Genomic DNA, 13648 nt, shown 5'->3' with positions numbered 1-13648 from the left:
TCCCACCAAGGCACCACTGGGCCAGCTCGACTTCATGTTTTTCAGAGTTGAAGACTCGACTAACCTTTAATGAGGAAGCAATCTTGGGGAACCTTGTTTTCTTGGCAGTGCTCTCTCAGATAAAGGGAGATGGCGGGGTGGGGAGGAAGTAATGAAGTCCAGATGTGGGCAAACTGAAGCCTGATCCTGAATAAACAAGTCTCGGAGCTATAAGCTCTTCTTCTTGTCTCTCCAGCTAGAAATGTGCATGTGGTAGAGAGCAGGCCCCCACGTGCATCAGGGACCACAGGGAAGATTTTAGGGAGATAAACAGGACACTTGTCCCTGCTTCCTAGGTCCTCTGACATCTTTTGGCCTAATGCTTGTGAGTTTCTGCCCAAAACGCATGACCTCCTCTGTGATTTTCACAAACATGTATATTGAGCACCCAAGTCTGTGCCTTGCACTAGCAATACAAAATCAAATCAGACCGGTCCCTACCGTGATGCAGCTAGCAGGATAACGAGGAAACAGACAATCAAACAGACATGACAGTTCAGCACAGTGACTGCAACGATAGCGGTGGGCCCGGGGACCTCTGGGACCTTTGGAAGGTGGGGGAAGGAGGCAGCCAAGGGATGCTTCCTGGAGAAGAGGTGATATTTGCTTGGTGTTTATTTAGTACTTACCATGTGCAGGAGGAAAAGACCTGATCTCTGCCTTGCAGGAACCTGTTATCTAGCTGGGAGACAAGATGTGGACACATTACAAGGCGATGTGTATTGAAGGTGCTATTCGTCTGCTTGAGATGGGGCAGCTTCTGGAAGTTTAGCGACAAGAGACAACACACAGATTGTTGCGCTGAGGTTCAACACTGCATCCCCAGCACCTGCCACGCCCTGGGGGCTTGATAAGTAATTGTGGAAGGGGAGGCAGCCTTTAGAAGGTAGCAGTGGTGTCATTATTTTTCTTAAAAGCCTTGCCTTAGGATCCAGAGGACTACTGGTCTGGCCCTGCCACTCCTTAGTTATGGGAAAGTCACTTCCTATCTTGACTCCCAGTTGCCTTAGCTGTACCAATCTACCCCCTAGAATCACTACCAAGTACAAGTGAAAGAATAAGCATATGAAGGCGGCTTTGTATGCACAGTACAAAGGCTACGGTAGACACTACAGAAAAGAAAAGGCTGATTCTCACTGATGACACACATACTGTCACTTGATTTGACTCCCAGAACTAGCCTATGGCGTTGGTGAACCATTGTCACCAATTTACAGTAAAGGAAGGTATAGCTCTTTTCCAAAGCGGTCCATGGATTGCTCGAAGTTGACGGACAAGTCACAGAATGGATAAGCTCAGAAGTCAGGCCGTGAACCTCAATCAGATGATGAGAAAGCCTGAGCTTTTTCTCTAGTTAGGAATATCATGACAGAGGTCAAAATCAATGGGATCTGAGGAAAAGGAGTGTTTTTACGGCCAGAGGGAGAAGGGGATTCACTTGTGATCCATCATGCTTCAACTCCCAGATATTAAGAATCTTTATTAAACCCCTTTCAGGGTCTGACCAAGGCAAGCACTGAGCTCATGTTTATTTAAAAAGAATACTAAGCATTTTTCCATATTAAGATCTTTGCCCATAATTCTCTTCACAGCGCGGTACAAGGCAAATCGAGAGAAGGCTAGATAGGAAATGATATGTACTGCTTTCGCTCCTGATCTCACTGCTGTAGAGTCACTAAACCCTTACAAGGCAGGGATAGGAACCACTGCCTTGTGGATTTAAAGGAATTCCTATTATGCTATAATTCCAGAACCTGCGATACATCTGAAAAAGAGGTCAAAATGACTAGATTTTTCCACATCTCCTGCCATAGAAAGGTGTCTGCTTTCTCTATAACGTCTGATTCGTGCATCTCTAAACCACACTCTAAACCCCGCTGGCATGCGATTCCTTTGTTGTGGGGACTCCTCAGACTGGAACAAGGGCATCCTAATCAGTAAAGGCTTCTCGTGTTGTTTTAAACAAATCTGACATTCGGTGGGAGGAGACCGGGGCAGCAAGTAGCAGGATGATTAGATTTCCAGCTCTGGGTACCCCCTCCACCCTCCCTGACTGTCATTCACGCCCTCTGATCAGAAGCAGATTCTGGCCGGGGCCAGCCAGGCTCTCTGGCCGGTCACAGTGGGAGAGAGGGGTTGCTATCGTTGTTGAATTCAAGTCGTATAGCTTTTCCAGAATTGAGAATATATATGAATGGGAATTAGTCACTTTTCCTCTGAGGTCTTTGCTTTTCCTTTTTCCCCTGAGTGCTCCGGTCCTTAATGGCAGGTGAGCAGGCAAGCAGACCTCATTAGGAGCCCACCTCTCACACATGCCTCCAGCTGAAATGCAGGGGCAGCTGGATCAAGAGGTAAAAGTTTTCTTGCAAAGAGCACTGGAACGAGAGTCAAGAGACCCGGTTTCTGACGAATAAACTACAAGGAAAGAGCGGGAGATGTGACGAGTGCAAAGGCTGGAAGTCATTTCCTGATTCTACTTATACCGGGTATGAGGTCTTGGCTAAGTCACTTCACAACTTTTTGACTGTTTACTCATTTACAATAAAAATAGTGAACATTTACCTACTATACTGCTTGTGTCGGGCCCTAAGTTACTTTCCATACTTTAGCTCATTTATTTCTGAAAACCTTCATAAGTAGACATATAATGTCCATTTCACAGATGAGCCCACTGAAGCGCAGTGAGGTTCATTAATTTGCTACACGTTCCATAGCAGAGGAGCTCAGGGATGAACCAGCGCTTATGACTTTAACCCCATGAGAAACTGAGACACCAGAAAACCTCGTGTCAGGGTGGCGGGGTTTCTACGAGGGCAAAAGGCTTGAACACGGTCTCAGGTTTCCATGGCACAACAGTAGCCCCTGACAAAGGACACCGATTATTACCGCATTTGCTTGGCTGGCCTTTTTCAGAACCAGACGGAAGCCCGACCAAACCTATTTTGCTAACCCTGTGTGGGAGAAGGAAACATCACTGCCACCCTTCCTATATAACCAAGGCCACAGCACATGACCATTTCCAGGAAACCTGGGAGGTCAGGGAGCATTTTAATTAAAACATCCACGTGACATGAGGAGAGAGGCCAGCCACAACTAAGCTCTTCAAAGCAGATTTTTCTTAGAAACACTAGCATCTCGTGAGGAAGAAGGGGCTCTTGGCAAACAGCAGGGAAAGAGCTGCTGACCAGGAATTTTGCTTGAGGAAGGAAGGATGGAAGAGACACGTGGACCTCAAAGAAGCCACTTGAGCACGCTGGGTCCACCCAGCCCACTGCAGCCGAGCATGTGCCCACGGAAGGGACGGCATTTGATTCCCACAGCAATCCCCAGGAGTGAAGTCAAAGAACACTCTCATTTTACAGACGAGGAAAACGAGGCCTAGAAGAACCAGGGATTCACCTAATTCACGTAGCCAGAGGGGCCCAAGGCCTCTGAGGAGTGTCTCTCTCCAGGGCGCCACGTCTAGGAGCAGCCCACGAGGCAAGCCAATGATAATCGCACGTAAAGAGTACGAAGATCACAGAACATCCCTGTCACTGTGCTATTCTTATCTCAAGCCCTCCCGGGTTAGAGTCGGCTTCTAAAAGCATTCAATTAACTGAGCCTCCGAGTGTCAAAAAACACCTGTTCAAACCTTAGCACAAGATACTATATTAAGTATTCAAATGCTTTTTCCAGGCAAAGCCATGCTTCCTAGAGAACTCAACCCCACACTGTTAATTTGGAGCAAAGACTAAAATTAGATTTCATATTTCTCAGCTTTTGAACCCAAAGATCCTTAGTCCACCTTTAAGAAACTACCGCAGTTGCCAAATGGACGGTTTTTCTTTTAAAGGCTGGAAAGAATTCTACTAGCCTCCCTGCCCCCTCCCCCAACGTCAAACTGTTGATTGCACGCCTCGTTTACGATGTTATTAGAAAACAAACAGGGGTCTCAAAGTTATCACAAACCCCCAGAGTGGGGAAGTCAAAAGAAAAACTTCACGCACTGTGCTCCATGGCCATCAGCAGCTTGCCTTTGATGCAGAGAAGGCAACAGTCGCTAACTGCCCATCCCACTGAGCACTTGGATAGGATAGCCAACCTCCAAGCCTAAATCAAGCCTGCAAGACGGACAGAGGTTTGGGAATAGCCAGGTTTAGGCTTGAATTTTTACTTGCTTTACACTTTGAGCATGTCACTGAATCCCTCCAAGCTTCTGATCTTCCATTTGAATGCGGGGGATACTAAGCCCTTATTTCACATGCAGTGTTCTTAATATTAACTCCTTCCTTCTTGGCTTGCTGTTACAGGCCAAAGCTAAGTTTCCAGGCTAGGATGAATACAAAGATGACTCAAGGATTTGAAACAAAGATTTTCGATCTTGGTGGATGTGATGCCTAGTCCTTTGCCCATTTGGCTCAAGTTCAAGGACAAAGAAAAAATTTAGAAAATATTGGAGGTGTGGAATGGATGGCTGTGAAAATGTATGAACTACAGATTATAAGACTGGAACACCCTCAGTTACTCTCCCCCTCCCCTGCCCTAAATGGACACGTCTGAAACAGGGCAGTGACCAAGTAAAGCCCAGATAGACCATACCCTGATTCCCATGAGGCTACCATTGCTCAAAGTAACTCTGGACCTTGTCAAGTCGGCGGCACATTCTGGCATCTTCAATGAGGGCTTCCTCCTCTAAGGGAAGATCTGGATGTAAGTCTAGATTTTACACTGGCGTATGAGCAACCTGGCCGGCACTTAAAGAGTTTGCCAATTACTTCAATATTCATGATCTCTTTTACTTCTGACTGCAAAGTTTTGAAGCAAGATGGTCACCCCTGATTTTAAAGACGTACAGCACTGGAACGAGATTTTAAAGACGTACAGCTTGGCAGTGGAGGGCCAGGTCTAGAACCTAGGTCCCTGGATTGCAAGTCTCATTCTATTTTCACTTTGACACTACAGTCCCTGGATGAGAGAATTAAACAATATGGCAGAGAATGTCAGTGGCATTACCACTGTCAGAGCAGCACCACGAGAGTGTGGAAAGAACACAGAAAAGGCCTGAGATGTTTGGTAAGGTATTACCCCCATCATCTGGGGCTGATTTATAGCACAGTGGCTAAGAGCTCAGACTCTGGGGTAAGGGACAATAGGTTGAAATCCCAACTCCACCACTCATTAACTAAGTGACCTTGGGCAAATTATTTTTACTCTGCGGACCTCAGCTTCTTAATTTGTAGAAGAAAGATAAGAACAATATCTAGACTTTGTTAGATTGTTGTAAGGATAAGGTATGCAAAGCATTGTAGAAGGTTGCTTAGCATACTTTTATAATACTTATATATATATTTAGTATTTTTTTTTTTTTTTTTGCGGTATACGGGCCTCTCACTGTTGTGGCCTCTCCCGTTGCGGAGCACAGGCTCCAGACGGGCAGGTTCAGCGGCCACGGCTCACGGGCCTAGCCGCTCCACGGCATATAGGGATCTTCCCAGACCGGGGCACGAACCCATGTCCCCTGCATCAGCAGGCGGACTCTCAACCACTGCGCCACCAGGGAAGCCCTTATATTTAGTATTTTAAAATACTTTTAGTAATCGTATTAACTGCATGAAACAGTGTTAATCAAATGAAATTCTACTTGATCTTCCAAACCTCTACTAGCTCGGATAGTCCACGACGTGCTTTGCGCACGGCGGTCTGGGCGCTTACCGCGAGGATGGCGATGACAATCCCCACGGCGCAGAGCACAGCATCATTGATTGTCTCACCGGTTTTCAGCGGGTACTTGATGCTCTCGTCATTGCAGTAAAACCCCCGGTGGTAAGGCTTGATGGTGCTTGTCTCAATGATGATGAAGGGCAGGCCCGCTGGACCAGATGGAACCATCATCGCATATACCAGAAAAAAACAAGAGAGAGGGAAAAACATCAGTGCGAGGAGGCCAAAGAAGAATGACCTACAGCAAAGACCACCCCAGATAACAACATCGATGGCAAAGTTAATTCCTTGCATTTGATCTACAGCCTACAGAGAGGCTTCTCTACGTGCACCCCCTTCCCTCCTTTAGTGGCCACTAAGAAGGGTGTGGTGTGATCCTCTTGCCTTGTCCAAGAGCACAGAGGGAGGCGGTGGAAGTGGCAGGGCAGGAGCTTTTCCACTGCTCTACAACATCCTGCTAAAAATCAAAGCCCGATTTGTAATTATTACTAACAAAGCCCCAAATCTAATGATGTCTCATGATGCCTCCAAGTGCCTTCCTCTCTTAAGTCAATCATTTCCCCCTTGAGAAGCTCATGCCAAGACTTTGTGGCTTGGAATTCTGAAGACTCTGGAATCAGAGAGACAACCTGAATTTGCACCCCAGATCCACCACTTCCTAGCAATGTGACATCTGGTTCTCTCTCCATCTTCCTGAGCCTCAGTTTCCCCACAAATGAATTGTGGTGATGACTAAAGGGGAATAGGAAACAAAGCACATAAAACTCCTAGTACAGTGTTCGCGCATAGTAGCTGCTTAGCGAATGCCATTTCCAGTGCTTTTCTTTCACTGTTCAAAGAGTCTTTGACAAGACTGAGCAGAGCTGAGCTGGGCCCTCCTGCCTACAGACCTGGAGCAGAGCCCAAGGGCATCAGGGGTACCGAGGCACTCTTGCAGCTGCTGCTAGTTTATCAATGTCCAGCTCAGTTGCCATTCTCTTAAAGGTCATGGAAAATGGATTCCATCACCTGCCAGGAAAGGCCCTCATAAGCCTGAAGCAAGAAGTGAAGGCCCACAATATCTCTTTCTTGGACATGGCGGCAGCTTCCAAATTGGTCTCCTGGCCTTCTGTGCCTCTTACCCACATCCACCAGTTTGCTTCCTGACCGTAAGTATGTCGTGGCCACGCTCAAGCTTCTTCAATGTTTCCCCATTGCACAGGACAAGATGACATCCGTAAGTATGACCTCCAGAGTTCCCCACGACCTGAACCTCCTTGATACACCCTCCAACAAAACAGGACACAGAGCCTCTGTCTCGGTTCATGCTCTTCTTTAGGCTGGAAAGACACTTCCTCCCCTATATCCAAATTCAATACCTAGCCCCAAGGCTACCTCACAATGGTGAGTAAAAGGTAAAGTAAAAGTGCAAGGTAAGCCACTGAATGTCAGGCTAAGGAAGACCATGAAAACCACCTTGTCGATGATAACAGCCCACCACTGCTGTGCACTAACAACAGGTGACGTATTTTGCAACCATTTTTGCATTGACTCTTCCAACAACCCTGAGCAGTCATTTTAAAATCACTTAAGCACTACTATCACTCATCTGCCAGTGGAGAGGATAGAGGTTCAGAACGAATGCTTAGCTCACTCAGGGTCTCTCAATCCACCCCAAAGTGCCTAAATCCCTAATTTAACTTTGCAAATTGGTTTCATCCGTATATGAATTTCATTAGTGGAAAAAAAAAAACCCACGATAAGCAGCCGTTTAAAAGATAAGATTCCATTTTCATGTTTTTCAAAAAGAATTAAGCTCATGTCATGTGGCTCGAAGGCCCGGACGGCCTCTTAAAGAAAAAAATATATATATACCATGAACTCTGCAGTTTTTCAATGACTTTGGTCCAGACTGGCAGCGATAAAAATGCTCACTTTCTAAAAAGTGTATTTATGTATCACTGTGCATACACACATGGATTTATTTGGTTTTATTCTTTGGATTTATTTGAATTCTACGGCTATTTATTTTGTGACCCCCCCCAACTGCTTCCTGCTAGAACAACAATTTACTTTATCAAATTCATACTGGTGCTTTGAAAAGAAAGCCCAGCCGCACACCGCAGCGCTGTGCCTGACCTTCGGAGAGTAAACACAGAGGGGCCCTGGAAGGCAACAACTATTAGCTCTGCGATGGAGAAAAGGAAGAAAGGGAAACAGGGAATCCATGTTCTGGCTTCGAGATGGCAAGTGCGGTTAGCTGATCTTCTCGGGTTGGGGGCTGGGAGAGAAAAGATATCACGTGGGCCTGAGCCGTCTTCATTCCACTGCCTAAACATTTTGAAATGTGGCCAAGTTGGCTATGAAAAGGAGCTGTGAAGCCAGCAGCATGATATTAATAGTCCACTTTTAAAGTTCCACACATCGTGATAAACACCGTTAGCTTCACATCTGAGCCCGGTCACAGTCTCTGTGGTGCCAAGGAGCCAGAGCGTTGCTAATAAAAGGAAGGGAACAGACCCCAAGTTCCTTACATTTGTGCTCCACTCCTAAGGCCCCCAGCTTCTATTTTTACTAGTGTTCACATGATAGGCCTGTAAAACATATGTTCATAAGGACAATAAAACACATATAAAAGAGCTGTGGAGTCAGACTGAACTCGGTTAATGATCTCAACTCTGCTCCCTACTACTCGAGCAAGTTACTTTTCATCTCCAAACCCCCCCTCTCATCTGCTCAACGGGAAAAACAAAATCTTGCTTTGGGATTGCTGGGAGGATATAATAATGTATTCATTCATTCATTCGTTCAACAAATATTTATTGAGTCTTAAATATGCCTACTAAGTACGAGGACTACAAAGATGACACAGTCCTGCCCTCAGGAAGTTTACAATCTAGTAGGGGAAGACACACATCATGGAATAAAACCAGTACAGGAAGTTGCTTTCGTTGGAAGAAACCAGGCAGCAGCAGGGGGTAGTGTCAGCACTGAGTCTGGCACATACTGTGGACACTCAGAAACGCTAAAAGGAAGAAGGAGGGGAAAGTCCCACAGAGAAGGTTAGGAAAGAAAATCTGTCTGGTCAGTTCCTCTGTACTCTTAACCTGGGAACAATCCAAATCCTTTTCCTTCCTTCCTTGTCCAAGGCTTGGGGAGGGTTTCCGGTTCCAATTATGTGGATGATGGCCACAAACAGACAAGAAGTTGGATCGGAATATGGTCCATTTTATTTTCTTGAAAGGCGTGGAGACGGCATTTAGAAAACCCGGTGGCCTTTTCTGTCTCCCCTACAAACTTGTGGTATGATTGGGGGTGATGCCAGTCAAATCTTGACTTGGCTCCGGGAAAAGAATAACCTCAGATCCCCTTCAGTTGATGGGAAAAGCATGAACATGTCCCCGCAGTGGGACAGCCAGTCCTCAAGAGACATAACACCATGCCTTGCCTCTCCACGACAGAGACGAGGCGTTCTTTTCCAAAACGGGATCTCCATTTCCAGCGTTGGCACCATCTTTATTACCAATCACTGCAGTCCCCGATCATTTCATTATAAGACCATTCCCAGGGCTAGCCACTGGGAATCAAGGGGTAAGTACATCAAAGTACAGTGCCTGCCCTCAAGAGGTGCATCGTGTTGTAAGATCATGAAAACAAGTGCACTAAAACATTTTTAGTGTGAGGACTGATGGATGTAGAGAGTACAGCGCGGGCACAGAAGAACACTCGACTACAGACACTAAAGATGGCCCGGATGGGAGGCTTAATTTGACCCTCATGTGAGTCGGAGGTTTTTCTGGGGTCCAGGGGTTAAATACACTCATAAAAACAGTGTAGTTTAGGGATCGCAATAGGCCATCCACAAAACTGATGGCCATTGCCATCACGAGAATACAGTTTTAAGTTTGGCTACAGAGCTGGGAGAGATACACAAGGTACCGAGGACCCCCACATAAACTGTGGCAGATCTGACAAACCTGCTGCCTGTTCTGTTCTCAGCACTGATGGGGCTACTGAGCTGGAGTCCCAACCTTCCAGTGGCCCAAAGGCCAACAGGAGGAGCAGTCATAACAGCTGACACGTTCAGTCACCCTAAGGTTCAAAGGGATTAAAGTGACTTACCAGCATCCCTCTGTCCGCGGTAGGGGTGGACAGAGCTCAAATGCTCTGACTCCTGGGTGCTTTCTAAAGTAAATGAGTCACTTAAAAGAGAGGGAAGGAAGCACCTATGAGTTTAATACATTAATTGAAGCCCAGCAAATCTCATGGGCTTTGAAGAAGAAAATGCTCTGTTTGGAACAGTCAAGGCAGCAGCACTGGCTCCTGCTCTCTGAACATTCACTGTGCACCACACACGACAGTACTGAATATAATGAAGACTCCGAAGCCAATATCCTGGAATTTAGATTTATCTAAAATGAAAGGTACATTACAAGCTTTCTGCAAAGCAGAACCAAAATGTATGTAAATAGACACACACACACCACACACACACACACACACACACACACACACACACACACACACACACACACACACACACACACACACACACGCCCCATCTGGTGATGCTAGACCTCAACTCAAGCATTTCTCCTTCTTTTAATCAAGGATCAATTAACTTCCTGAACCTCCAGGGACCTCTTGGGATGTGTAGGCTGCAGAGGAGGCGAAATACGAACTCACTGACAAACACTAAACGGGCAGAAAATCAAAGCATGAAGAAAAGCCCCTGTGTTGGGTTCAGGCCTTTGAAAGTTCTTGGGCTTCAAAAAACGAACACTTGGGCAGGTTGGGCGGTTTGGGGGTGGGGTGTAAGAAAACATGGGATAAGTTTCCGTGGCCCACCCATTGATAAAGTCATGTGGGAAGTGTTACCAAAGTGACCCAGCCCCAGAGCCCTGCTCCCTCCAGCCACAGCTTCAAGTTTGTGCAAAATTAAACACAGCCTCCTGCTCTCAAAGTGCTTTTTAGAAAGCTCTTGTGAGGGTAGGAAAAGAGTGGGGGTGGGAGAGTGAACGAGAAATTTTTGCACTTTTGCATGACCGAAATCGGAGCATCGGGGAGAGATTTTCCCATCGCTCCTATGGACCATGTCCTTCAAGTACCTTTTCCAGAGTTGTCCAACTTTCTACTTCACCCGAGCTGTAGTTACCTTAAAATAAGCCAAGTTCAGCATCTGTGTGAGTGATAATTAAACTAATATCTGCAGAAAGCCTACATATCTGCTCACAAAATAATACTGGATATAGAATCTGTGTGTAGGTATCAAGCACAGTCTAGTTGCTCAAATGATTCTGTGACAGGAATTTATGCATCTTATCTACGGTTATAGAGTTCTACCAACTTTACTGTTTTACTCACTTTACAAGTGAAAAATTAAGGCTCAGAAAGTTTAAGTAGCTCATCTGAAATCAAAGCAAGCAAATAGCACCAATTTGGACCAGATGTGAGAAGCGTAGGTGGACGCCACCGGGCTTCTGATTTCAAGGAGTTTAGAATCGAATTAGGAATTCATGTATTTTCATCACCACAACAGCTCTGAAAAGTTGCAGGCCATTACTTTCATTTGTACCCAACAGAAAACTGAAACCAGTAGTTTTGTAACGTGGCCAAGGTTCCCAAGTGAGTCAGTTGGTTGCTGGGATTTGAACCCAGGTCTGTCTTTCTTTGGGCTTATGTTTTCTTACTCCATGACCTGACCCTCCCTTTCTTTATAAATGTCTTCCCTGTTAAAATATGACCGACTGATTTTTTTTTTAATCACTTAAGGCCAGAATGGTCAACCCAGCTACTACTTTGAGGTTCAAAATACAAATATTTATGTTGCTTGTAAGTGACAAGGTTTCTATTTAAAGTAATTAATTGCTACTTGTCTTAGAAGTGTGCAAACTTTCTTTGGTTTACGATATTTGTCCAGATTTCTAGACTGGCCACAATCCAGATGAGACAAACCTAAGTTTACTATGAAGGCATTTCCCACCTTTGAAAGAGGCTGCCATGAAAAACGCTCACTGTTGGCTGGTGTGAACATGCAGTATTCTGGGTCTAGAGGTTCTCTTTGACAAATGCTCAGTCCTTCGGTACTGGAAAGTTCAGGCCCTTTCTTTACAAAAAGAAGACTGTCAGAACTTAAAGCAACCACATGGTAGAAATGAAGAAAGGAATGGCAGATCCAATCCTGGTCCCTGGGTTTCCTGAGCCCAAGTCCTTGGTCTTAGCTGGATTCCACAAGCATGTATAGACAGTTCCTGAGTTTAGTTTCTGGGCACTGTGTGAGGTGCTCAGGACACAACCTTGAGCACTGTTTCTGAGTTTCTCAACTTTGGAAAAATCTCAGATTCCGTGACAAAGAGACACCTGTCTTTAGTCTAATCATGGGTATGAAAAAGGACTTAGAATGATCTTTCTTATTTGAAAGGGCTTAAAATAAACACATTTTATCCTTTAAAATAAAGAACTTCAGCCACCTTAAAACCCCCAGCTCTGGCTGTTTCGGCTTTGGTGCAGTTGGATTTTTAAAGGGCTGCCATATCTACCAAGAACTAAAAACTCAACCAACGGCCCATGATTCATACCTTTCACTGAGAGAATTCCAGACCTCTTTGGTTGCCATTATGTATTTCACAAACAAGATATTTTATTTCTAGTACTACACAACTACTAGAGCCTGAAGGACTAACGATTCCTCCTCTCCAGGTAAAACTGGGTCACTTCCCAAGACCTCCTTCCTCTCTTTTCTTCCCTCTTTTAAAAGGGTGAGAGTAAATTTACATTCATTGGGCACTTATTATGTGCCAGGAGGTTTGGATATATCAACTGATTTAACTCTCCAAACAACCCTCTAAATTAATTTTCAGTATACAGCCAAAGCACTGAGGGTCAGAGATTATAATTTGCCTCAGTGCCCACTATGCTGATAAGAGGTGTAACCAGAGTATGCAATAGAATACTCTGACTCTAAAGTTCATTCAGAGACAGGGCCAGTTAGCCTTTATTCTTAAGTAAACATGAACTCTGTCTATGCAGATTATTCACAAAGCTACAAAGCTCCGCAAAGTGTAGGTTGACCTTGAACAAGGATAAAAAGCAAGGCTCCTCCTCCTTAGATGCTGAGATGGATTTGTACAGATCCGGCCACTCTCCTGCCTCAGTCTCCCTAATGACCCAGATGTGTTCATTTTCAATACACTGCCCAGAACTAGTACAGAGAAAGAATCACATGCGTGCACAGGGTTTTACAGCTCTTACATAAATGATCACCTCTGATCTTCCTGACAACTCTGGGAAGTAATGTTTTTAACATCTGGATTAAAGTACCACTGGCAGACTCTGATTCAAGACCTAAATATAAATATCTTTTCTACAAAGGAGTCTACTCAGCCACGTAACCCACTCTGGCAGAGTTACTTTTTTCCAATTTAACCAGGAACTTTGGAGTCAGGCAGACAGGATTCCACTTCTATCACCTGTCATGCTTACTGTGTGACCTCGGGCATGTCAGTTTACCTCCCTGAACTCCACCTGCATCATTGTGCAATAGGCCTTTGTGTAATAGTTCCCAACATAAAGAGTGGACTGGAAGGACTAACTGGGACAATTTATAAAACAACCAGTAACCGCTGGGCTCCATAAATGTTAATTCTTGCTTCTGTATGTGACAGGAAGCCATGGAAAGCTTTTAAGCAGGGATAAGATGTGATCAGAGTTCTGTCAAAAGCCACAGGCCCACCAGCCTCTTCCCCAGTGCAATCTGATCCCATGGGAAAAGCATGCTCATAAAATCCTTTAATTCCAGGGACTTCTAGGGATTGTGTAAACAGAAGGGGCTTCGATAGTGGTTAGCAGGACCTGGCACCCTGACACAGAGAAGAAATATCACAGCAGGAACCCTGCCCCGTATTCTCAAAGATCACAGGAGGCTGAA

General features: G+C 45.3%; 1 protein-coding gene across 2 annotated transcripts in view; it reads right to left on the bottom strand.

The window, feature by feature from the left end:
- The window catches only part of PLPP3 (phospholipid phosphatase 3), an 83309-nt gene that overhangs the window by 35834 nt on the left and 33827 nt on the right, over window positions 1-13648 (bottom strand). For both annotated transcript variants that reach the window (XM_004273800.3, XM_033435417.2), the window contains exon 2: window positions 5734-5891. In XM_004273800.3, coding sequence (XP_004273848.1) covers window positions 5734-5891 — 158 coding nt within the window. The remainder of the gene's footprint in view (window positions 1-5733; window positions 5892-13648) is intronic.

Source organism: Orcinus orca, chromosome 1 (assembly GCF_937001465.1).
Source record: "Orcinus orca chromosome 1, mOrcOrc1.1, whole genome shotgun sequence".
Classification (NCBI taxonomy): domain Eukaryota; kingdom Metazoa; phylum Chordata; class Mammalia; order Artiodactyla; family Delphinidae; genus Orcinus; species Orcinus orca.
This window is presented reverse-complemented; position numbering and strand designations above follow the sequence as displayed.